Source organism: Dermacentor andersoni, chromosome 6 (genome assembly GCF_023375885.2).
Source record: "Dermacentor andersoni chromosome 6, qqDerAnde1_hic_scaffold, whole genome shotgun sequence".
NCBI lineage: Eukaryota > Metazoa > Arthropoda > Arachnida > Ixodida > Ixodidae > Dermacentor > Dermacentor andersoni.
This window is the reverse complement of record NC_092819.1, coordinates 176,544,758-176,571,326: the sequence shown is the minus strand read 5'-3', so window position 1 is coordinate 176,571,326 and position 26,569 is coordinate 176,544,758. Positions and strand designations below refer to the sequence as shown.

At 48.8% G+C, this 26,569-nt stretch overlaps 1 protein-coding gene, 1 long non-coding RNA gene and 1 pseudogene across 2 annotated transcripts in view; 1 reads left to right on the top strand and 2 right to left on the bottom strand.

Annotated features, from left to right (window-relative positions):
* The window catches only part of LOC126523914 (uncharacterized), a 171,241-nt gene extending 165,115 nt beyond the window's left edge, over nucleotides 1-6,126 (top strand). The window contains exon 8 of the mRNA XM_055066990.2: nucleotides 5,610-6,126. Within this exon, the coding sequence (XP_054922965.1) occupies nucleotides 5,610-5,772 (163 nt within the window). The 3' untranslated portion in view covers nucleotides 5,773-6,126. The remainder of the gene's footprint in view (nucleotides 1-5,609) is intronic.
* Nucleotides 1-17,955, bottom strand: part of LOC129382809 (uncharacterized) — an 80,596-nt gene extending 62,641 nt beyond the window's left edge. The window contains exon 1 of the long non-coding RNA XR_008610843.2: nucleotides 17,630-17,955. This is a non-coding gene — a long non-coding RNA (uncharacterized lncRNA). The remainder of the gene's footprint in view (nucleotides 1-17,629) is intronic.
* LOC140219041 (uncharacterized) overlaps nucleotides 1-26,569 on the bottom strand; it is a 500,311-nt pseudogene that overhangs the window by 117,035 nt on the left and 356,707 nt on the right.

Below are 26,569 nucleotides of genomic sequence, written 5' to 3'. Positions count from 1 at the left end.
AATTATAAAACAGTTGTTCCCGCATATGGTCACTGTCTGTCCCATTGCTGACAGGCTTTAAGAAGCTCATCTGAGGGCTGTCAGCGCCATTCAGCAGACATCTTTCCTGGCTCTCCTGTGCTGCCTCCTTTGCCACTTGTCCGTTCAATGCCGCTAGCTTGTGAACAGGAACATGGCATTTGGCAGCCTCGAGTTAGCCCCTTCCTTCTCAGTCATCACAGTTGTTTTCCTTTGTGTCTCTGCTTTCATGTCCGTTCTTTGAGCAGCAATTACCAACTAGGCCAAGAACAAGTTCTGGTACAGAGTGCCTGCTCAGTTGCATCTTATTTCTAGCTCTGTTCTGGCCACCACATTTAGGGTATTGTTTGCATGTATCGGCCCACTTTGCTGAACCACAAACCAAACGTGTCCCATAAGCACTGTTTCTTGCCGAGGGCGTGTAGTCACAGCTTGTACTATCTCTTAAAATATGCCTCACTTATTTAGCCTCTGCTTTATAGGGTGCATGTGTGATATTTTTATCCTGTTATCTCGTTCTTCATTGCTATGTAAATAGCGTTTCCATATTTTTCTTGCTGTTGTATTTTGATGTTCTTTTGATCGCTTTCCTTTAGAATTGTGCTTGTCGCACTGTTTACAAGGGTTCAGCTTTGCTGTTATTTGTGACCTTACATACTCCAGCTGAATCCGTAATCTGTTGAGAACCACATACGCAAGCATTGCAATGCCGGTTAATACAATGTACTATTGTCTTTATGTACAATTTTATGTGCATTAAAGAATAAACACTGTCATGCTTAAAAATTGTGGGAAACTTGTATGATTTCTCGTGAGAGAAAAGATGCCTGTTTTATGCAAAAACAATGTTTAAGTGTTTCCTCCAAAGCCCCATAATCTAACAGGGGTACTTGTAAAAAAATTGGGTGGGCTGTGCCGCAACCACAGACATGAAAAGTCTTGTGCTTGCTGCTGAGGGTGTATGGGCACTAAGGCAAGGGACATTCATTCAAGGCTTACATGCTCAGCTTACGATACAGCTAGAGGGGGGTTCCTACAGTCTAATCTTGCAATTGTGCTCGCACCCTACTCCTAGCCATGGTCAAAGGTTGTGGGCGTGTGTCTTGCTACCCGAGTCTCTTCAAACCATTTCTGGACCCTGCAAGGCAGAGGCACCATAGCTGAGCAACCCATTGCGACACTTGTAAGCCTTATGAAGCTAATTTAGTTGCAGACATCCAACTACTCCACCGTCACGTAATTAACAAGGGGCATAACATCTACCAGTGCATACCAGGTCACTGTGGAATTTCGAGGAACCACAGTGGGGATGACGCTGCCCGATCGGCCCATGATGGTGCCCGTATTATACCAATACCACTGTTAAGAACAGATGCAGCCACACGTCCTCGCTCCCTCGCACGCGAGCTTATGAAGACTGTGGAACACCAGCGAATTCACGAATGCACGTCTCCACAGATTGGTTCCACGTCTGCAACTCCGTCTGCCACCATGGCAGAAGTGTTCCGAACACTTCTGTGCCGCCTGTGGCTCAACACGGCACTCGCGAATGCCTGTTCCGTCTGCACTGAAATGGCCATTAGCCTTACTCATGATACAAGTGGTGGCGAGGAGACAATTGAGCACCTCCTCTGTGACTGCCTCTGTTACAGCGTGTCAAGAAAAGTGCTTACGACCACACGCGAAAAAACTGGACAATCGTCCTTTCACAGAAGAAAAAGTTCTAGGACACTGGTGCAGACGGGTTTCGGCACTAGAGGCTTTAAGGGTTCTGCTCAAGTTTTTAAGGGCTTGTGTATTGTGCGACAGTCTTTGAATGTTGCGTGTAGCATCGCAGTATGTGAATTTTTCTCAATTTTTTTTTCTTTCACCTCTTATTCTTTTTACTCCTTTCCCCAGCACAGCGTAGCCAGCCGGTACTTACACTGGCTAACCTCCCTGTCTTTCCTCCCCTTTTGTCTCTCTCTCATGACGCTAATGAAGCACTTCTGTGTGTGGGGCATGTTGGTAGGTGAACTTAGACATTTTTGTTCAAGCAGACAGTGACAAAAGGGAGATGTAGACACCACGTTGCCATCCTAAGTTCCTTACCAGCTTAAAGAAACAATCTGAATGTTTGTGCAGAGCAGGCTACCCAAAGACCTTGCAGGTATCTGTAGCAGGGGTTTCCTTAAGAGATCCTGTAGAGAAAATGAACAGGTGGCACTTATAAATGAAAAAGTGCCATTGTGCTCCACCTACATGGCATAGCACACTGAAGATTGCCAGTCGAGTTGAAGCAAGGGTAGATTTTTCAGCACCTTGTAAACTGAGCAAAGTGTGTTGATTGATAAACCCTTGCCGTAAAACTGTCTGTAAAACTGTTAGTTTGAACAGGCATCGAAATCGTTGCATTGACTGCTGAAAGGCAGCTGTGTATGAACGTGTGTGAACTGCCATTGTCATGTGGATGGAAATACATAGAACAAACGGGTCAGTGCCGTTTGTCTTAAAGGCCAAATGCAGCAAAATTCTGGACTGCGAAAAAAGCCCCGTTTCAGATAATTTTACGCTTGAAATGCAATTGGGCACTTCACAAAACAGTGGCAAAAATCTATGTTTTTCACACCAAAAGTGAGAAACGCGCCACCATTACCAGTTGCCAGAAAGGACGTATTTTGGAGACTGTAGAGAACCAGTGCCTGAGTCATCTGCTTCCCCTTGCTTGTATACTGTTTCCGTGTATCAGCAAACAGGTCCCGCACATCTCCTAGCCACAGAGTTAGTATACTTTGCTAGCTGCTTCATGCACTGTGCCAATGCCATTGCACACTCGCGACGTCCTTTTAATGTGAAGTATGAAGTTGCATAAGTAGTATGTGAAGTTGTATGCGAAGTTTTACAAGCAGAGCCTCAATTCGTTCTGCCTCTGCTTATAGAAGATTGCAATGGCGGGGCCAAGCTAAAGATGCAGATGTAGTCCTGCTTAATGCGGACACGATCCATGCGTGGCAAAGCTTTATGCTACGTCTGTGAAAATTGGGTGCTCTATAGTCTAGTTTGGCTGGTGCGAGAATAGAGCATGTCTTATTGCACACTGGAGCAGCTGAAACAAGTTGCATCGCAAGCCAGCTTGGCTGAACAACTGCATGGTGACCTATATCCAGGAAGCATACAGCTAGCTAGTTGATGTCTACCTTGCAGCTTGACGTAGCTAAGGCCACAGCTAGTAGCCTCCTTTTGTAAGCTGTACTCTAGACCTATACCTCTACAAGCCAGCTGGTAGCTCAACTAATGCTCCCTCCATTTACGGCTAGTAGCCATCTTGGGAAGTGCTGCTGCAGTTGCGGTGTAGGCATTTAATGTTCAAGCTTCTTTCAGCTTCGCATGTGCTATAATTGCTCTACTTGCCGTGTTTATGATCCTGGAAGGTTGAATTCTTATTCTACATGTCACTGCAAAAGCACAAGAAAGGCAACCACAGTAAAATGTTCACTTAGACTGTGGCCAATGTATTTCTTGTGCCAAGTTAATTCCCAACCAGTTTAGCTGTTGTCAAGCTGTTGATTTCATGCCACTGTGATATTTCAGAAGTACCAAATTGATAATCATTTAAAGCAGTAATAAATACTGTTCAACAAAATACATTTTGTCACATAGCACCAGTAACAAAATATCCCAAGATTCACAAAGAAATGTATTTGTGTTCTATATACAGGGTGCTGAATATTTCGCTGCATGTGTTCGAAAAAAGATTTTGTGCTCACCTTTCAGCAAATTCCAGCTAATCTGTTTGATTGTGTATGCAGTCCTTAACTAACTGCAGGAGACGCACCTGTGGCAAAGAATAGTATAGAGCTTCTACATCTATACTAAATCCTGTGCGTTTCCCCAGATTATGCTCCTGCAGAAAGTTTACAACACTTCGAGAGCTAGGAGCAAGGAATCGGTCCTTGATTCTCAGCCTGTCAAGGTGTGTCTGCAGAAATTCTGAAACACAAAGCCATAATTTATATTCCGACACAATGGTTCTGAAATGGATTCCCTAGCTTGTGTGTTTTGCACTGAAGGCGCATAAAAGGAGACCTTTTTCCACCTTAACATCATTTGAGACCATTGTTAAACCAAACTGATTCAACTTCACGACAGCTCAACATTTTATGTTAGTTAGATTGGCATTAATTTCATTAAAACTTCTGTCAGTGGCTGACGCACCCTCCTCCAGAAAAATGCCTTCTAACATGACAACAAAATGCCCTTCTTTGTCTCCAAGAAAGCTCCAAGCTTCTACCCCACACATTAGCACAGGCAATGATTGTATGCTTGATTGTACACAATGATATATACATATATGCTTTGTATTCACCATCCTGGGAACAAGAGAAGCCAGACACCAATGACCAATTTCTAACTAAAGAAATAAATTTTTGACTTTATACATCTTGTTTTTACTGTACATGTCCCTCACCTCCATCTAGATTCCCAACATTTATATCTAAAAAGCTTGTCTATCACCGCATACAGGGTCTGTCCTGAAAGTAATGTCAGTGAATTTATTGTGACGCGACTGTACATCGGAGCGCAGTCTAACCGGTTGAAACTGGTAGTGGTGGAATCCAACTAAGCAGCGCTCCATCGCTCAGTGTGCTCCGAACATCGGAGAGTGTTGGACGGGCCTGTCCGTGAGAGTTGTTTTTTATTCTTGTGCAAGTTAAAATGCAACACTCATTAGAACAAAGATTTGCGATCAAGTTTGCGTAAAACTTGGCAAGACCGCTGCGAGAACTGTTACTATGCTCAAGACTGCTTACAAAGAACATGCCCTGTCAGATCGGCAAGTGTTTTGGTGGCACAAGGCCTTTTTGGAAGGCCGGGAAGAGGTTGACGACGAGGACTGAACCGGACGGCCATCCACGACCACCACGGCTGACAATGTGACACAAGTGAGGGAACTGCTGAACTAAGGCCGATGATTAAGTGTTTGTTTAATGGCCGACATGTTAAACATTCCGAAAACTCAAGTTCATGAAATCGTTACAAACTATATCGGCATGCGGAAGGTGTGCACAAAAATGGGTTCAAGAATGCTCACTGACAACCAAAAGTCACGCGCTGCATTGAAACGTGCTAAGAAAACCTCGACATGTGCAAACGTGATCGAACATTTTTGGATAATCATTACAGGTGACGAGACCTGGGTATTTGAATATGACCCAGAGACCAAAAGGCAATCATCGGAGTGGCACGCGCACTCGTCCCCTCTCCAGAAGAAAGTGAGAATGAGCAAATCGAAAATCACATCATGCTCATAATTTTTTTTTTGACATCCACGGACTGGTTCATCGCGAGTTTGTAGAACCTGGAACCACTGTGAACTCCAAGTTTTATGTGGAAGTCCTCAAAAGACTGAAACGCAGGGTTCAACGCATCCGGCCGGACATCGCAGACAACTGGAAGTTGCACCACGATAATGCGCCGGCCCACAGTGCCTTCATCGTCACCGACTACCTGGTTAAAGCAGGCGCGCCAACGATCCTTCAGCCCCCGTACAGCCCGGACTTGGCTCCCCCTGTCTTTTTTTTTCTTTCCACGCCTCAAAACACCCTTGAAAGGCAAGCATTTTGGGACAGTGGACGGGATCAAAGCAGCTTGTACCTCAGAAGGCCATTTCGGAGGAGGACTACCGCAACGCATTCGAGAGCTGGAAGTCTCGTTGGAGCGGAAGTGGTGACGCAAAAGGAGAGCAATTTGAAGATTTTTAAACACTTTTTGTAACAATAAATTCAATAAATGATTTTCAGTGGCCTTACTGGCATTACTTTCAGGACAGACGCTGTACATGTACCTTGAAGGTATGCATGTGGAAAGCATTTTCAACCTCTGCTTACTTTTCTGGCATCGAATAAAATGGCGTTTTGTCTCTAGACAACTTACCTTTGAAGTATTCCATTTGGTTCATTTTTCTAACTTCTGCAGAGTTGCATTCAGATCTTTCATGGTTAACCAGCTCCGTTTTCATTCTTGCTTCCTAAAATACGCCATCCTGTCATGCTAATTTGGAAGGCCTTCTGTTAGCAATGAGTATTGTATTTCAAGATTATCAATGCAATGTTTCATGAAGAAAACTATTCTTGGAGTAAATTATTGTTCATTAGTGTTCAGCTTGATATCATGATGCTGCCGCATGGTTATCTAACTCTGCAAGAGACTGGTCTTCCTTCCTGCCAAGAGTGTATTTCAGGGGTATTAGTCTCTTTCTTTTGACATTAGTTTACGAGGCTCACAGATATGTATCCGTGTCAACAATAACACCTGACATGGTCTCCTGATTTTGTACAACATACACTACATTTAAATAAAAGTTGCATGTTTTGTCTCTTAGACAAGTCTGCTCAGTGGTAGGAGGTCAAGACGACAATTAGGAATGTGGGAGCGCGAAAACAAACGCCAAAAACTACCGCCGAGCGTATACTTGCCATGCAAAACTGAGCGCTCACCGAAGCCAGCATGCCGACTGCCCATAGATGGCGCCACTGCCTAGGGGTTCCACTGCGGCTGCTTTAGGGGGTGCACCGCGGCTCAGGGTGTAGGTGTAGGTAGAAACAATGTAGAAAGTGCAACAATAGGGGCTGACGCCAATAAAATGGCCACTAGGAGGTCCAGGAAGAAAACTACAAAAAAGAAATTTAACGCCAGGATCAGGTACATAAACATGCAAGGCGGTAGAAAGAGAGCGAAGTGGTTAGAAATAGAACATCAGTTAAAGGACGAACAAGTAGGCGTATACACGCTATGCGAAGCACATCTCGGGGATCTAGAAGACCCACCGTTTATTGAAGGCTACGTCTGGGAAGGGAGCAACAGAACAACAACGGAGAGGAAGGGAGGAGGAGTAGGTGTGATCAGTGGCGTAGCTAAGTCGTCTGGCACCCGGGGCCCATAGGTCTTCTGTCACCCCCCTTCCCCCGGGTTTAGCCGGCAGAAAGGGTGTCTTCAGACGTATATGACACCCCCCCCCCTTCCCACTGGCCCCTTGCACCCGGGGCCCACGGCCCCCCGGCCCCCCCTGTTGCTACGCCACTGGGTGTGATGATGCATCAAGGAAAACATTGGCAAAGAAGAAAGTTAACTTGAAAAAATGACCAGGCTTAGCTTGGTCAAGCCAAGAATGCGTTGCATATTGCGCGAGTTGGGGCCCAGCTTTTCCTCCGGCTCTCTTGACGTCACGTCACGTGGTTGCGCTAAAGGTCAATGGTTGCTGCCCGGCCGCGCCCAAGGGCTGAACTGAGTGATTGCAATATGCAACGCATAAAAATAGAAGCAACTTAATAACAAACATAGCAAACTTAAAAGAGAATAGACCCACATATGAGACGCGCAGCAATGAACAATGGCTCATACCCTCAATGGTGGCTACGCGGCCGCGCCCAAGGGCTGAACTGAGTGATTGCAATATGCAACGCATAAAAACATGTCTGCGTAGCAGGTACAATTGCCGGTAAAAAGACATGGCTAGGAGTAGTTTATTTAGGGACAGGGGACAAATGCAGGCAAGAGAACAAGGATCTAGTGAAGTGTCTCAATGACGATATAAAGCAGTTTGGAGAAGGTGCCGATACTTGTCGGCTGGGTGACATGAATGGGCACATCTAGGATCTGGATGGATACACAGACTGTAACGGTAAGTTGATGCTAGACTTCTGTGAGCGACACAACCTAGTTATAGTAAATAGAGAAACTAAGTGTGAGGGAGAAATCACGTGTGAATGCCGTAAGACAAACGACCATTGACTACTGCTCAATGTCGCAGGAGATATGTAGCAAGCTCGCAATAATGGAAATAGACGAAGGGAAGTACAGCCTCGGAAGTGATCATAAGCGTATTAGTCTACATTTGGGAGCCCTGCTCAAAAGAGAAATGCAGGGAAGTCAAAAAGAGTACGCAAAATGAAATGACGAACAAATAGCGCAAATAGCGGCGGGCATAGAGGAAGCCATAGAGAAACATCCCATGGGAAGGTGGGATTATAATAAGTTAGAACCACTCATTAGTACAAAAATAAAAGAAGTAAAAGGAGTAAACCGCTGGAGACGAAAGAGGAAGCCACGAAGTTGGTGGAATAAGGAAATTAGCGAGGCCATCGAACAACGACGGTTGGCATCACGGGAACACAGAGAAGCAAAGAGGGCGCAGTTATCTGAAAAGGAAAAAGGCCAAAAAGGGGAATCTTATCGAGAAAAGAAACAAGTGCAGGTTCTCGTCCAGGCTAAAATAAAGCAGTCCTCTGATCGCTGGCTGGCTGAAGTTCGCGATGCATCTAAAGAGGCGTCAAGAAAATTCTGGAACCATATAAGCTGGCTGGCTAAAGCGAACCACAGAAAGCAGGAACAGATTCACGATGCCGAAGGAAATTGTTTAGAGGGAGATGACGCTGTGAACTACATTAATTCAGTTATAGCAGAGTCGTTTAGGAAAGACGATAGGGTTTTCACCAACTTCTCAGCCTGCTGTGCCAGAGAGGCCTCGCTCCCAATTTCTGTGAGCAATTTTAAGAATCCGAACCTTTCGCAGAGTTCAGTGTAGGCAGCCTTTCGCACTCGCAAAGCAAGAGCCTAGACTGCCAAGTACAACATTGTAGGTCTCAACGATAAACTTTTTCTACCTTGTAGCGCACTATCGCTTTTTTCCGTCCGGGTGCTTACTCAAAACGATGCGCTTGCCCTCATCCTGATAACTTTGATTGGTACTTAGCGTGCGTGCTCTCTCTTCGAAGGTATCAAAGAGAGATCGCAAAGAATTAACAAAGCCTTCTAGAGAGCTCAGTGTAGGTCTACAGCAGTTCAAATGTCTATGCTAGGTTTCTGAAGTGCTTCGCTCGTTTTGTCAAAGCGCTTCAAGATTTCACTCCAGAAAATCGCCATAAATTCAGTCTTTTTGTCATTTTCTTGGAGAGTGCGCTTCTTTCCTAGTGTCACCGTTTTCTTCCTCGCTCTTTGATATAGCTTCAAGGCAACGCAAAACTGCTATGAAATTTTTCAGAATGGCCTTACATGATTCAGCGTGTCTTCACCACCTGGTCTCAGAGAGACTTTTCAAAACAAGCTGCTGGCCAGTTCCACCCATGCTGTCCAAAAGATACCTCCATCGCTTAGGTGAGGCAGCAAAGAACACATACAGTCTCTGAAATACAGTGAAAAATTTGACTTCCTCAAGGCAACTGTCAACGCTACATGCGCCAACTAAGTTCAGTGAATGACCAGCACACGGGACGTATACTGCCAATTCGTTCAGGTGTTTGATTTGAACTTGCAGTTCTGCCACCGTAAACAGGCTTTTCATTCCTTCCTTGGCAAGTGGTCATTAAGGTGGGTACAACTCTGGTGACTGTGAGGTGGTCGAGGAAAGCATCTACAGCTCGTTCCTCAAATTACTCAAATGTGCACTGAAGATCGAGCAGCCTGTTTTCAATAGTATTACAGTATTTGGTTCATCCTGTAATAGCCGAGAATGTGTCGCATCTTACTGAGACCTATACGTTCAAATGACGCACAGTGGTCCATCCACTAGTCTCTGGCAAGTTTCTTAGCATGACATCTTGCCTGCTCAATCTTGTGCAGACATTGCATCAGGGTTGCGTGCAGCCACAATTTAAGTACGCAGTATGCAGCTTGGCTTGCTCACCCCAAAGTTGCAGCATTTGCTTGTCAGGGCTGGATGCTGCCCCAGTAAGCGCTAGTTCGCATGTCGCTCTTTGCAGTGTGTAGAGGATGCGTGTTGCTAGCGATTCTTCAACACTTTCACATTCTCCAGACTCAAGTGCATCACGGAAATGGTCCCAGCCAGAAATCCCGATTTTGTGAATGTGGCACATTTTCACCCCTACATCAAGTGTTATAGTGCATAATGGTCGCTGCCTCTTGGGGCAGAGTCGCACTCACACTCTGGATGAAAGCCCCAGTTGCCCATGCTACGTGAGTGTGCTGCCCTTCTGGTTTTAATGGATGGTGTGGCAGTTGGGATAGTTGCTGTGGTGTCTGCTTCGTCAAGGTGGCATCTTCTTGACCGTATGTCTTTGCATCCCCAGTGTGGGTGATGTGCATTGAGCTCACCTCGACTGAGTATTCTGTGCTCGGGAAAGCGAATTTGAAGCCGTCAAAGCCAAGTGAAGTTGCCTCGGCTGCGGTGCCTGCATGGTTTTGAGACAGAGGTAGACCAATGCCAAAACGGCTTCCTTTCACTGCCTTAGCTTGTAGCACACTACCACAACTTTCTGATGAGACGTATGTTTATTCAAGCTGGTCTTTCCTTCCCCTTATTCAATATTAGCCAATTTTAGGAGCTGCAAACAAAGCTGACTTCAGAAGACTGCTGACTTTTTAGCTACTTCTAGTAGCTTATTACGTGGTTAATTTTCTAGTTGGGCATGACATGCTTTGTGCTTAAAAAACGAACTGTTTAAAGAATTCTTGGAGTACTATTAGGACAGGCAACTAACTGAGTGATCACTGCTTTTGTTGCAAAACGTGGCAATGAGCTAGGCAGATGCTGTCACGACAGCGTAGTGTTTAGGTTGTATGAGTATAGAAGAAACAGAATTGGAGTTGTGAAGTTCAAACCCCTATTTTTACAGCCTCTCTTTATACTGTTGACATTAGAGAACTTTAGATTAGTGGACGCAAGCAGCATGCTAAACAAGAACGCTGTTTGGGTATTTCTGGGACCCATGTGGTTTGCATAACCAAGCAGCACACGAGTCGCTTGCATCCTCTTATCCAATACTATTATTTTAATTCTAATGCAACCAATATCGCAGTAAGTCTGATCAACCTGCATCAATATGCTAGAAATTTTTAAGCACTTAAGGTGCGTCGGTTGACTGTTTAAAGCACTTCACCACACCCTTGACCACTAGATTAGCGCTTTCCAGTATTACTTGCTAATCAATTGTTGAGGTGTTTGCATTGTTTTTCTGTGCTGCAAGATTCGTTTGACAGTCCTAATAAAATGGTTAAAGTCAAGTTCTGGGCTGTCGTATGCGCCATGTCAATCTAAAACTGTTAGGTCTGACACTGTCAAAGCATTTGGCAACCTTAATAAGCTTCACCTCACTACATTTGTGTATTGCGGTGGGACTACTCAGCATGTGAAAATAAAAATACCGGCAAATAGAGACTTCAAGAGCGGGTGGGGCAGTATCTTCAGGATAACGGGGACATCAAAGCTGTAACTAGGGCTGCCATACATGCCGTCACCGCAATACACTGTTTGCTTCATCGCATTACACAAATACGTTGCGGTGATGTTATTGCAGACGCACATATACATATTGTCACGTGGTGGTGACGTTGAAGAACACAGTAGCAATACTGTGAACGATAAAACTAACTTTTATTGGGCGAACCTGTGCCCACAAGACAGGCTACACTTATAGCACAACGATAGCGGCGAACACGGTCGGCGATCGTCGAAAATCTGATCAACGGGTCAAGCGCGTCGGCCTTTATAGATCAATAGTCGAATGTTCCAGACTAATCGTTGGGACCCGCGTGCCTTCCACAAAGTTCTATACCATTTGTGTCAGGCGATGAAATCAGATAACATAAGGTTCGGTGACAACAGAAAGCAGATAGAAGCATCGATAACTTTCCAGAAACTTCGGATACATGCAGGCGCGTCCCGCGCTTTGCGATAACATTTGTAAGACGGCGAAACGTGGTCGCCCGATAAGGATAAGTACACGTGTCATTACCCCCCTCTTAAAAAGCATCGACCCGACGCTGCAAACAAACGAAAGTAATAAAGAAAAGCACTCGTAGCAAAGAAAACAACAAAATAAGGAAGTTCGTCAGCGTCCGTAATATGGTTTAAGGCGCACCACGTGGACCACTTCAGATCGTGCCCGGCGCCGCTGTGAATGCGAAATGCCGTCTGGCACGACCTCATAGTCCCGTGCGCCAATACGTCGGATGACCTTGTAGGGTCCGAAATAGCGTCGCAGTAGCTTCTCACTGAGTCCTCGTCGGCGTATCGGGGTCCATACCCAAACACGGTTGCGCGGCTGGTACCCGACGAAGCGTCGTCGGTCCTCTGCTGGTTCTTGATCCGCAGGCGGGCGAGCTGTCGGGCTTCTTCGGCGCGCTGGAGATAGGTAGCGACGTCAAGATTTTCCTCGTCACTGACGTGCGGTAGCATGGCGTCGAGCGTCGTCGTCGGGTTTCTGCCGCAAACCAGCTTAAATGGCGTGATCTGTGTTGTTTCTTGCACCGCCGTGTTGTAAGCGAATGTTACGTACGGCAGGACCGCATCCCACGTCTTGTGCTCGACGTCGACGTACATTGCTAGCATGTCGGCGAGGGTCTTGTTCAGGCTCTCTGTGAGACCATTCGTCTGCAGATGGTAGGCAGTTGTCCTCCTGTGACTTGTCTGGCTGTATTGCACAATGGCTTGCGTGAGCTCTGCTGTAAAAGCCGTTCCTCTGTCGGTGATGAGGACTTCCGGAGCACCATGTCGCAGCAGGATGTTCTCGGCGAACTTCGGCTGCGCTGCCTTTCGGTAGAGCTTTAGTTTCAGCGAAGCGGGTGAGATAGTCCCTCGCCACGACGATCCACTTATTTCCGGAAGTTGATGTCAGAAACGTTCCCAAAAAGTCCGTGCCGATCTGCTGAAAAGGTCGGTAAGGAGGCTTGATCGGCTGTAGTAATCCCGCTGGCCTTGTCGTGGTGTCTTGCGTCGCTGACAGTCTCGGCATGTCTTGACGTAGCGGGCGACATCGGCGGTTAGGTGCGGCCAGTAATACCTTTCTTGTATCCTTGATAGCGTCCGGGAGAAACCGAGGTGCCCAGCGGTCGGATCGTCATGTAGGGCGTGCAGTACTTCTGGACGCAGTGCCGACGGAACAACAAGAAGGTAGTTGGCGCGGACTGGTGAGAAGTTCTTCTTCACGAGTAGGTTGTTTTGAAGCGCGAACGAAGACGATCCGCGCTTAAATGCCCTAGGGACAATGTCGGTGTGCCCTTCCATATACTCGACTAGGGCTTTTAGCTCCGGGTCTCCTCGTTGCTGTTCGACGAAGTCTTCCGCGCTTATTATTCCAAGGAAGGCGTCGTCATGCTCGTCATCTTGTGGCGGCGGGTCAATGGGGGCGCATGATAGGCAATCGGCATCTGACTGTTTTCGTCCGGACTTGTATGTTACAGTGATGTCGTATTCTTGTAGTCTGAGGCTCCACCGTGCCAGCCGTCCTGAAGGGTCTTTTAAGTTAGCTAGCCAACACAACGCGTGATGATCGCTGACCACTTTGAATGGCCTGCGATACAGGTAAGGGCGAAATTTCGCTGTAGCCCAAACGATGGCGAGGCATTCCGTTTCGGTTGTAGAATAATTGCCTTCCGCTTTTGACAACGACCGGCTAGCGTAAGCTATCACGTCCTCATGTCCGTCTTTTCTCTGGACTAGGACGGCACCGAGGCCTAGGCTACTGGCGTCAGTGTGTATTTCGGTATCGGCGTGCTCGTCGAAGTGCGCATGTACGGGCGGTGACTGCATGCGTCGTTTGAGTTCTTTAAATGCGTCGGCCTGCGGCGTTTCCGACTTCAACTCGACGTCACATTTAGTTAGCTGTGTCAGCGGCTCCGCGATGCGTGAAAAGTCCTTGACAAATCGCCTGTAGTAGGCACACATGCCAAGAAATCTACGCACTGCCTTCTTGTCGATGGGCTGCGGGAACTTTTCGATGGCAGCTGTCTTTTGGGGGGTGGGGCCTGACTCCAGACTTGCCGATGACGTGGCTTAGGAACAGAAGCTCATCGTAAGCGAAGCGGCACTTTTCTGGCTTCAGAGTGAGCCCTGGTGACTTGATAGCCTCTAGTACTGTTGCAAGCCGCCTAAGGTGGTCGTCGAAATTTCCGGCGAGGACAATGACGTCATCCAAGTAAACGAGACAGGTCTGCCACTTCAATTCTGCTAAAACCGTGTCCATCACGCGCTGGAACGTTGCAGGCGCCGAGCACAGTACAAATGGCATAACTTTGAACTCGTAGAGGCCGTCTGTGGTGATGAAGGCGGTCTTTTCGCGATCCCTTTCGTCGACTTCTATTTGGCAATAGCCAGACTTAAGGTCCATCGACGAGAAGTATTTAGCGTTGCAGAGTCGATCCAATGCGTCGTCTATCCGTGGGAGGGGGTATACGCCCTTCTTCGTGATCTTGTTAAGACGACGGTAATCGACGCAGAAACGTAGGGTTCCGTCCTTTTTCTTCTCCAGGACAACAGGGGATGCCCACGGGCTTTTCAACGGCTGATGTCGTCGCGCAGCATTTCGTCGACTTGTTCTCTTATAGCTTCACGTTCTTGCGGTGAAACTCGGTAAGGGCTCTGGCGGAGTGGTCGAGTGCACTCCTCGGTGATTATGCGATGCTTGGCGACTGGTGTTTGTCGAATCCTCGATGACGTCGAAAAGCAGCCTTTGTATCGTCGGGGCAGACTTCTGAGCTGCTGTTGCTTAATCACGGGGAGACTTGGATTAATGTCGTAGTCTTGTTCGGGAACTATGGTCGTCGTGGTAATGCGGCAGAATCCGAGAGGACAAACGCATTACTGGTTTCCAAAATTTCCTCGATGTACGCGATCGCCGTGTCCTTATTGATGTGCTTCAACTCCCGGCTGAAGTTTGTCAGCAACACTTCGGTTTTCCCTCCATGCAGTCGAGCGATCCCTCTTGCGACGCAAATTTTACGGTCTAGCAGTAGAGGTTGGTCGCCTTCGATGACGCCTTCTACGTCAGCGGGTGTTTCGGCGCCGATTGAAATAGCAATGCTGGAGCGAGGCGGGTTGCTCACTTGATCTTCGAGCACACTCAAGGCGTGGTGACTACGAGGGCACTCCGGCGGTATGTATCGCTTTATCTTCCGACAGCGTTATTGACTGACTTCAGGCCGATGATTGCGCCGTGTTGGTTCAGGAAGTCCATACCGAGAATGACGTCTCGTGAACACTGTTGGAGGATAACGAAGGTGGCAGGGTAAGTCCGGTCATGAATGGTAATTCTTGCCGTGAAGATTGCAGTCGGCGTCATTAGGTGTCCTCCAGCGGTCCGAATTTTAGGGCCTTCCCATGCGGTCTTAACTTTCCTCAACTGGGCGGCGATGTGTCCATTTATTACGGAGTAATCAGCCCCTGTGTCTACTAAAGCGGTAACTGCGTGGTCGTCAAGAAGCACGTCGCGGTCGGTGATTCTTTGTCTGGCGTTGCAGTCAGGTCTTGGCGTCGGATCACGGCTGCGTCGTGCTGAAGTGAAGTTGGAACGTCGCGTCGTCAAGTCCTCTTTCGTCGGTGTAGTCTTGGCTTCCTGACTTCGTCGGGACGGAGGCGTGTCGTTATTATGTCGTCGAGATGGTCTCTTCGACGTCATCGTCGGCGGCGGCGGAGGATCTTCGTCAGTTCGACGAACAGCAACCGCACCTCCATCGGTTGCTGCTTTTAGTTTTCCGGATATGGGCTCGCAGTGCCGCCCCTGGCTGGGCCGGTGTATGGTCGGCGCTGCGGCGACAGGTAGCGGCCTGGTGACGGCGAACGGGACGGTCATCGAGGGCGCCACTGAGTAGCGGCGAGGTAGTCGGCGATGTCACGAGGGCGTTCACTTTCCCGAGGGCGCGGTGCGTCGACGGCAAACCCTCACAATCCCAGGTCGCGGTACGGGCATCGGCGGTACACATGGCCGGCTTCGCCGCAGTGGTAGCAGAGCGGGCGGCGGTCGGGGGCTCGCCAAATGTCCGTCTTCCTCGCATAGCTGCGCTGGGCGACGGGTGGGCGTGCTGGCGGCGGCGGCGGTGGGCCACGGAATTGCGGAGTTACAGGGCCCTGGCGTTGTCGCGGAGGGGGACCTTGACGGCGGGCGACGGCGGCGTAGGTCATAGCTTCCGGCTGAGGTTGCGGTGATCATGGTTGCACCTCAGGGACTCCAAGCGATCGCTGAACCTCTTCTTTGACGATTTCAGCGATTGGATCCACTTGGGACTGCGACCTTGGGTAGAACTTCTGCAGCTCCTCTCGTACGACCGCTCTGATAGTCTCGCGTAGATCATCGGTAGCCAGTGATTGAACCCAGGCGTAGTTTGTAGACTTCGTGCGGCGATCGAATTGCCGGTTTCGCATCTCGAGTGTCTTCTCGATGCTGGTGGCCTCGCGAAGAAACTCGTCGACGGTCTTCTGTGGGCTTCGTACCATCCCGGCAAAAAGTTCCTCTTTCACACCACGCATGAGTAGGCGGACTTTCTTCTCCTCTGGCATTTCGGGGTCAGCGTGACGGAATAGACGGCTCATTTTCTCCGTGAAGATCGCGGTTGTCTCATTAGCTAGCTGCACCCGGGATCCTAATAGCGCTTGGGCTCGTTCTCTGCGTACGACGCTTGCGAATGTCTGCAGGAAGCCGCTTCGGAACAGGTCCCAGGTCGCAAGGTGGCTTCGCGGTTCTCAAACCACGTCCTGGCAGCGTCTTCCAATTCGAAGAAGACATGTCGCAGTTTATCGTCACTGTTCCAGCTGTTAAACGTAGCGACCCTTTCATACGTTTCCAGCCAGCTTTCCGGGTCCTCAAATGTGGAACCGCGGAACGTCGGTGGTTCCCTGGGCTGCTGCAGCACGATGGGGGACGCTGGGGCTGCTATTGGGGTTGCCTTGGCCACAATCTTCTTGGTCTTCTCAGGTAGAAGTCCGTGCTCCGGGGGCAGCTGTTCAAGACGGCGGCTTGCTCGACGGTCCGGGACTACGTTGGTGTTCTCTTTGCGGTCCGGGCTTGGGTCACGGCTTGTCGGGGACGTCCGGTACATGAACAAAAAGCACCTCCACCAGATGTCACGTGGTGGTGACGTTGAAGTAACAATACTGTGAACGACAAAACTAACTTTTATTGGGCGGACCTGTGCTCACAAGACAGGCTACACTTATAGCACAACGATAGCGGCGAACACGGTCGGCGATCGTCGAAAAATCTGATCAACGGGTCAAGCGCGTCGTCTTTTATACGTCAATCGTCGAATGTTCCATACTAATCGTTGGGACCCGCGTGCCTTCCACAAAGTTCTACACCATTCGCGTCAGGCGATGAAATCAGATAACATAAGGTTCGGCGACAACAGAAAGCGGATAGAAGCATCGATAACTTTCCAGAAACTTCGGATACATGCAGGCGCGTCCCGCGCTTTGCGATAACATTTGTTAGGCGGCGAAACGTGGTAAGTACACGTGTCAATATTCATTCGTCCTAATTTTACACAGAACCCTGCGTCTCATTACTAAAACTACGAGGACGAAACATGGGTAGAGATGCAGCTGAACATAACAGGGCACAGTATTAAGATCCACCTCACCGTGTTTATCGCGCCCTTAGTACGAATAATATTAAACATCTACTCTGCATTTTAGTTCGTGGAATTATGGCAGACCATGCGATGTCTTAAAGCTCCGTTAAGGTCACAGCACTACGCGGTAATTGTCAAGCCCACAATAAAAGTAAATCATGTGAAGTCACGAATGGCGCACTAGTGCTGAACACGATTGAAAACATTCTCTGCCCCATTTGAAGGATGCGTGAACGGTTGTGAAAAACACCACTTTAGGCATTATATTACTTACGTAAGTCGTGGCGAAGAATACGTACAATACCTCTGCCTACGACGCCCGTCAAGTAAAGGTGCATGTGCGATGTGATGACGCTGCCTAGAAGGGCGAACACGGCGACGCTGCTGCACAGCGCCGGCTCGCAAATTACATTGCTGAGGCGCTACGCCACTTGAATATTTCGAACGTCAGCACCACTGAATTCTTCAGAAATACGGGTCTCACACCATCAGAGTTCACCGAGACCAAAAGCCGACATGCCACACCACTACTACTGCATGACTTTTCGCTAACAAATACTTAACCTACTGCGGAGATATACGACCAGCGGTCGGCGTGGGCCCGAGATTTAACGATTCAACGCGCCACGGCATCACTTGGCGCCATCATCGCGCCTTCTCAAAAGTACCTAAACGATCCTGTCCCTAGGTACCTAGGATCAGGTCACGTGAGGGATTTTTGTACATTTATGGCGTTTTTCACTGGTCGATTCGGAGCAGGATTTCTTGCTCCGCGGCAACGAATAATTTCACTGGTAGATCTGGAGCGGGTTCGCGCGTTCCACTGGTCGTTTCGGTTCAACTCGCTCCGCGCCGGATCGCTCTCACTAGGAGACGTTCATTTGAGGGATCGCCAGTCGTTTGTGCGCAGGCGCGAGTAAGAGCGGGTGCGAGAGAGAAAATCTGGGGGCTTTTGCTCCTTGAATATGGACAAGAACGACACCGAGAGCGGCGTTGAGAGCACCGCATGCGAAGCAAAATTCAACTAGCGGGTGGTACGCCTCTCTCATCACTCGTTCGCACCGCCTTGATTGCCTCTTGCACTGCGCGTGTTTGGGCACGTTTCGTGCCGCGCGCGGTGTGTGCCTACGTGTGTGCGCGTGGACATTTCATTCGAAAGGCTATGTACAGTCTGTTTCAAATTTAGGGGAAAACTCGGAGCGCATTGCATCGCGATGCGGCGAGCGCTTGAGTCAGGGGGCGGCAGCAGCTCGCGCAGGTGCTCGAGGGGCGGGATCTTGAACGGCGTCGTCTGCTACGGCGGCGCGCGCTGGCCGCATTGTCGGGAAACGTTCTACTGTCAGTTGCAGGGCGCCGATCTCATTGTTACTGCGTGAAATGAGCCGGTATTCTTTACTAAGCGTTGTGCGACGCCAACTGATACGCCTCGAAGGTAAGTTCATCGCTGCAGGGCAGTCATAGACGACGTACTGATTCCATACATTCTTGACGGCCCGTTTCTGGAAGGCGACTATATATTCTAACGCGATAGGTCGCCGATCCGCACTTCTCGTGTGGTGCAAGAACTGCTGGAAGAGTGCGCAGTCACTCTATTGGAGTGGCCGCCTCAATCCCCGGGTGCCAACACCATATAATATGTCAGGGGCTCGTTGAAAGTATCGCTGCCACACCATCCCCTCTATCAGTCGCCCGAGGATAGGCTTCGATCCACCATCGTCAGCGACTGAGACGTGCTGCGAATGAACACATCCCTGATCAAAACATTCTACACTTCACTGCCTTCCAGGATGAGCGCTGTCATCGCTGCCCCTGGGGACATGACGAGATACTAACTGAAGTTCGGAGCGTGACGTGTCCAATTCCCCGCCGGCGGGCAGGGTCTGTCTGGTGTAGTGAATGATTGTCGAGAAAAATCACTTCCAGGTTATTTTCTTAACCTAAAGCATTCCTTTAATCATATCCGTTTGTTTCATCGTGTCCGACCCCCATAATCATCATTGTTGAGTGCTTTGTTTTCCTTTCGAGTTAAAAAAAGACTGAGCACGTTGCGCGCACATCTTGGTGCGTCTTGTCGCTGCTTATTACGGTAGCACACACAGTGAAGAAATATACGTGTACGCGCTCAGTACCCCGGCCTTTCGAAAGAAGAAACGAAGCATGCTGTCAAAAGAAGTTTGTGGAACTCCATTATCGCCAATGAAGGCTCAGAGTTTGGTGACTGACAACGTTTAGTAAAGAATATCACCTCAGTTCCCGCAGTACCGATGACATCGGTGCACTGCCCCTGACAGCACGCTTCCCGACAATGCGGCCAGCGCGCGCCGCCGTAGCAGACGACGCAGATCACGACTCCGCCCCTCGAGCGTCTGCTCCTGCTCGAGCTGCTGCCACCGCATGACTCCATTGCTTGCCGCATCGCGATGCAATACCTTCCGAGTTTCCCCCTAAGTGTGAAACAGACTGTACACGCTTCTATTTGCCTTTAAGAAGATCGGTACGCTTGACGATTATTTTTATGGCTGCAATGCGGCGAAAGGGCAGCGTCTGCTTAACCATGTAAGTGACACTGAGCAGGCAATTGGAAACGACATCGTATGCGCCGCCGGAAAAATCGTCAGCACATACGATGCGGCACATACATACGGCACATACGAGCTAAAGTCATTTTTGCAGTTTCTCACAATACGTTTGCTACAAATCCGTGTTGTCTCTGATGGCGACAACGGACTTCCGTCGACACTGTGCGGAAATAAACAAAATATATCGCTGCGTAGCACAAGTACGACATGCGCACACAACTTTAACTAGTACGTCCCCTACAATATGGAATAGAGGCAGCAATGTAGACAGCTTGGCCATTTTTTAACAGTGCTCAAGAGACGGAAATTGAAAGTATTGTTAATCATTCCTGCTTCAGCAATGCCGGCGCGACCAAGACGCGGGCGTGTATCGTTCAGTAACTCGATCAATCGGTGCAGTGGTGAAGCGGGAATGAACTCCGGTCATGTTCAATGCATCGTGCACATATTCAATTTCTCGACACGCGTGAACTTCGGCCACTGCTAGCGCATACAACAAAAGTGGTTTCCATTCTTGGGCAGCGCACACACCAACGAAACACAAGAAAGAAGACAGGACAAGCGCTCATCGAACAACTTACAAAGTTTTTATATGAATAAAAGGATTACGTACCGAGTAATTATTAAATTCATGTGGGTTACATATAAAAACCGTCATACACTCAGGAATGATCAATGAACGGGCTCGCTTCGTTTGCCAGTTGTTTACTTCGCTCGGCGCACCGCAATAATCCATGTATGTTGTCTGCTTTTTTCGTACCATTGTCTTGTGAATCGGCAGAATTTCACTGGTGGCATCAACCCTTTCAGGTTTGCATTGCTGTCGTGACAGTTAACAACACAATAAAAATTGGCTGAAGGCTTAGCTTTGTTAAGCCTGGAAGATTGCGAAAGCAATACCCTTGGCTGCGCCTTGGTTCGGCTGATGGTGTGGACATGGTTGCCCTTTGTTAAACTTATGACTATACATCATCCGACATAGCGCAAGGCAGCGCGCAGACCACTGCGAGGAGCCGAGCTGTAACCCCATTTAGTGTCCCTGTATATGTCCCTGTATATGCTCCCGCAGGGAGCACAGTTGCGCATAGGTCCGGTTTATGATCCAGCTCTGCAGTGGAGCCACTCCTCGCGCGCGCAGGAGGCAAATGCCGCGCGGTGTTGCATTTGCTTTTTTGCTTGCTGATCGCGAGCTACGTGCGGCAATTGTACGCAAGCGCTGAGCAAGATGACACTTTTTAATGCAGGCTAAGCTCGAACGATTGGCGTAGCCGGAGAGGTGCCAACTCCCCAAAATGTTTAGTTTGTGTACATATATACACGCACATATACAAACACACGCACGAATGTACATATAAAGAATGGACCCCCCCTCGATCCCTCGAAATAAAATCCTGACTATACGCCCGTGGCTCGAACAGCTGAAAAGTTCGCGTGCAAACGCGCATTACCTTGCAACAAAGAGCGGTACAATGTTTTTCAGCATGCATATCAAGTTCTCTCGCGGAGGCGGAAGGCAAGAAATATTTTAAAGGATGTTTAAGGAAACCTTCACACACGTGTGGTAGACAATTATGTAAGCATATTTTGGCTGCCAAAACGAGACGAATAATGAATGTCGCCAACAGAACTATCGTGCCATGCAATTATGTCAGCGACCATTGACCGTCATTCATCACTAAACGTCGTTCACAGCAGCTGCACGTTTTCGATATATGCGGTGCAGACACGTAAATTTAAACGCATTTCAAATGTTCACGTGCGCACATCTTATGCAAAGCTTATTTTTACGGTTCATACTGCAAGCTTAACAGCTGCTTCGTAGCAGCAAATCTGCAAGTGGAAAAAGATTCAAGGTGCACGAACTTCTAGATGACATTTATTTCGTTCAAGGGAATGGATGAGCAATGGCTGGTGACAGCAGGGGATGAGTGCTGGTTCTTGGAGCCTTGGGGCGGCAGAATTCAAAGCCACTGGAAAGGCAACAAGTTATTAGGAGTAACAACAGGTTATTTTTTTGACTAATCACATAAGATGACAAACTGGCAAATTATTCACACATTGCAGACTGTAATATGACTGTAATACACATTGCAGACTGTAATAAATTTTTCTTTATCTCTTCATACTACTCAGGTTAATTTACTATAACGTAGCGCTGACTAAACGTACAAAAATGATTTCAAATTCCTCACATCGACTAAGGCTGATCGAACAAGCAACATATTGCGGGCGGTAAATGCTGAATCTATCGCAGCTGTCTCATAAGCGGGAGCGCACGGTGTTTTCGCTCACTACAAAACAATGAACACCAGCACATCAATCGACTTTACATGAAAAATGAGAACGCCGACAAAAAAATTAACAAAAACGGAGCAGAGAAAAGCCAGGGTGTAGCGCCCGCAAACTGTACCTGCTAGTATTTACTCTCTTCTGAACACACTTTTCTGGAGCCGCATAGTCAGAACAATCGTACAAGCAACAAAGTGAATTGAGCGAGTTCGTAAGTTAACATTCTTGGCGTATATGTGCAGCGCGACACAGTCGTGTCGTCCTTTCTTTGTACCGAGTTTGTGTTGCGCTGCACATATACTCCAAGAATTGCACAAGTGAACAACCTCTCATGCCAGGGGGTACGCATTTCAGCGTGTACAGGAGTGTTACTCGAGATAAATGCCGCTTTAGTGTACACAAGCCGACCTCACCTCGGTGAACAAGGCGAACGGACCTCGCATATCCTGGTCCCTTTCGGAGCCGGCCGGTCTCGTCCGTCCGCACGACACCGCGTAAAAAGCTTTGTCACCTTCCGTGCGATTTGCGCAGTTCGGTGCGCTGCAACCCGTCATACTGGAACACAAGTGTCAAAATGATCTGCTTCGTAGCACTTCGCCAAAGTCATTAACTTACTGTCCTCGAATACCGTACCTGCAACCCGGAGCCGATCGCTGCTACGCACGCTCGGCGGTCCACTGTCTGCAATTTCGATGGCACTGACAAAAACGAGTCGGCGCCGTTTCCGTAAAGTTGGCTTCGGAGCGCGCAGTTGAACATTTGATGTCAATTTCCACCACGTGATCGCGCTCGGCGAATAGCGGTGCGAGCGGCGCCGAAAAAGTTATGCGCAACTCTGCTCCCTGCGGGAGCATATACAGGAACACTAGCCCCATTCATCCTCCTAGCGTGACGTCACACCAGCGAGTGCGCTTTCTCGGCAGCGCCGCAGCAGCGGCGCGCAAGGCTTCGCCTCCACCACCGATGCCGCGAGCTGGAGCCCCGTCTCTCGGTCTGGCGTGACGTCACATGGTCACGTGACGCGCAGCTGCGTTATGAGACGCCACGACCACCGATGGGCCGAAAGTGCGAGCAGTATTGCTTTCGCAATAAAATTTCCGGTCATCCGAAGAGGCGCCGTCGCAAACAAGAGACGTTTCGCGCGCAGCGCGAACTGAACGCGGGCGCGACCGTGGCGGAAACCTACACCCGTTGGAGATGAAATCTTTCCACCAGGGGAGAAACGAGCGCTGGCGTCTAGGATGAAATAGTGTTCCTGTATATGCTCCCGCAGGGAGCAGAGTTGCGCATACCTTTTCCGGCGCCGCTCGCACCGCTATTGGCCGATCGCGAAAAATGACGTCAAATGATCCGCGCCGCTGCGAAGCCAACTTTACGGGCGCATCGCCGACTCATGCGAACTCTTCGTTTCCGTCAGTACCATCGCCATTGCAATCAGTGGACCGTCGATCGTGCGTTCAGAGGAGCAGCTAGAAACTCTTGCATCTTGAATCTTTTTCTACTTGCAGATTTGCTGCTACTAAATATTAAGCACTACTAAATAGTAAGTACTACTAAATAGTAATAGTAAATAAAAGTAAGCTTTGCTTAAAATGTGCACATGTCAACATTTGAAATGCGCTTAAATCTGTGTCTGCACCGCTTGTATCGAAAACGTGCAGCTGTTGTGAACGATGGTTAGTGATAAATGGCGCTCCGTTAACGGTCACTGACATAACTGCAGGCACGATAGCTCTAACTGCAGGCACTAGGATGAAATAGTGTTCCTGTATATGCTCCCGCAGGGAGCAGAGTTGCGCATAGGTCCGCCGCCGTGATCCAGCTCTGCAGCGAAGCCACTCCTCGCGCGCGCAGGAGCCAAATGTCGCGCGGTGTTCCGCCTTTTTCTCTAGTGGTCGCGAGCTACAAGCGCCAATTGTTCGCAGGCGCTTAGCAAAGGGTACTTCTTAATACAGGCTACGCTCGAACGAGTCATTCGTGCAGCCGGAGGGGGTGGGCTTCCAACCAACCGAAACTTTGTATGTACCTATGTAAACACGCATATACAAACACACACACGAACGTACAAATAGGGGGTAGGACCGCCTTCGATTCCCCAAAATAAAATACTCCCGTAGCTCGAACAGCTCCAAAGTTCGCTCGCAAACGCGCAGTCCGTTGCCACAAAAAGCGGTGAAATGATTTTCAGCATGCATATGAAGTTGTCTTATCATGGTCAGAAAGCAAGAAATGTTTTAAAGAGTGTTTAGAGCTTCACACACGTAAGGTGGACACTTAGCGCATTTTGGCTGCCGAAACCAGCCGATTAATGACCGTCGCCAAGAGAGCTATCGTGCCTGCAGTTATGTCAGTGAACGTTAACAGAGTGCCATTTATCACTAACCATCGTTCACAACAGCTGCACGTTTTCGATACATGCGGTGCAGACACAGATATAAGCGCATTTCAAATGTTGACATGCGCACATTTTAAGCAAAGCTTACTTTTATTTACTATTACTATTTAGTAGTACTTACTATTTAGTAGTGCTTACTATTTAGTAGCAGCAAATCTGCAAGTAGAAAAAGGTTCAAGATGCAAGAGCTTCTAGCTGCTCCTCTGAACGCACGATCGACGGTCCACTGATTGCAATGGCGATGGTACTGGCGGAAATGACGAGTTCGCATGAGTCGGCGATGCGCCCGTAAAGTTGGCTTCGCAGCGACGCGGATCATTTGACGTCATTTTTCGCGCTCGGCCAATAGCGGTGCGAGCGGCGCCGGAAAAGGTATGCGCAACTCTGCTCCCTGCGGGAGCATATACAGGAACACTAGGATGAAATAGGATGAAACTTGGCGTGCGGTTGTCCATATGGCTCTCCCTGGGTACTACAGAGGAGGCTGCTTAGCGCGTGTTGTAGGCTTTTGTCCCTAGGCGTGCCGGCATTGCGGAGTGGAATCCAATTTGTTTACGCTCGGACGCTGACTGCGGGCGCGGTTAAGTAGCTGAAGCAGCGGGCTAAGTAAGTCGTGGCGGATCGTAGCTTTCTTGCGCCTTACGGTGATCTACTTTGTGAATAACATCACAGATGTTTCTGTGAGAGCAGTTGCGACCGTATTAGAGCCTGGGCCGCATATATTGAAAATCTAGAAGACAAAGTGCCTTAGCAACCACGGTTGAACGGAACTGACTGAAAGGCCGCCGGTGACGATGACTGATTCAGCACCAGCGCCACAGGAGCGAGAAAGTCTGTCCGACGTACCTCCAGAGGCAAATTTCTGACTGGTATTGCAGAAGTCGCGGGGCGCGGTAGTGCTGAACTTAATTAGCGTCACAAGTTGGCGGCTGGACGTAACTATATTTATTCTATAGTGCTTTTTACTAATTGTCCCAACCAGGAAGGCTTTCGTTGCCACCACGATCAATAGGCAACGTCAAGTCACAAACGCTCTCACAGTCAAGACCCACAAGTCCGAGATAGCAGAACAGGTCGCCATCGCACTCGCGCTCACAGACCCGACCACCACCCACGTCCACAGCGATTCACGCTCGGCCGTCAAAGCCTTTCAGAAAGGAGCAATTGCAAGCCAAGCTCTACAAATAATCAATAGATCCGCACCGCTGGAGCATCACACCATCTGCTGGTTCCCGGCACACCTCGGAGATATCAAGGACGCCCCTCGCAATCTCAATGCGATGGCTCACAGGAGCGCGCGAGACCTAGCCCTCCGCGACGCCACCTATTCTGGTCGTGACCATCGCAGCGAGAATCGGGACCCCCCCCCCCCCCCCCCCCCACATATATAACGAGATAACAAAGTACCTTTATCTAGACCGCAGAATATACAGCACACCTCACAATAAGCTCACCAGGCCTCAAGCCCTCACGTTCAGAATGCTTCAAACAAACACGTACCCCACGCAGAACAGACTACATCACTACATGACTGCCCTATACAAAACATCATATTGCGAAAATCACTTGCTCTGGCCGTGTGATCTGACCCACGCAAACAAGGATCAAGGTTCCGCCAGGCTACAAGAAGCATTACGCAGCACGGACCTGGCGGAGCAGCTCTGGGCCGTCCAGCGAGCCCACGATGCGGCCAGGGAGTTACAACTCCCGGTCCCAATGTGCGAGTAACCCGCTCTATGGGTCCTTGCGTCCCGTAGCTCGCAGGACCTTTCATTAAAGTTATTCAATCCAATCCAAATTTACTAATTGTAACAACCTGTCATTATTTTTTTATTTATTTTGTTTACAGTAACCTCAGGGCCCAGAAGGGCGTCACACAGGGGGTGGGTACAATAATAAAAAAATACACGTTCAAACAATTATTAGTATTTAGGTGATAAACTCAAAACAT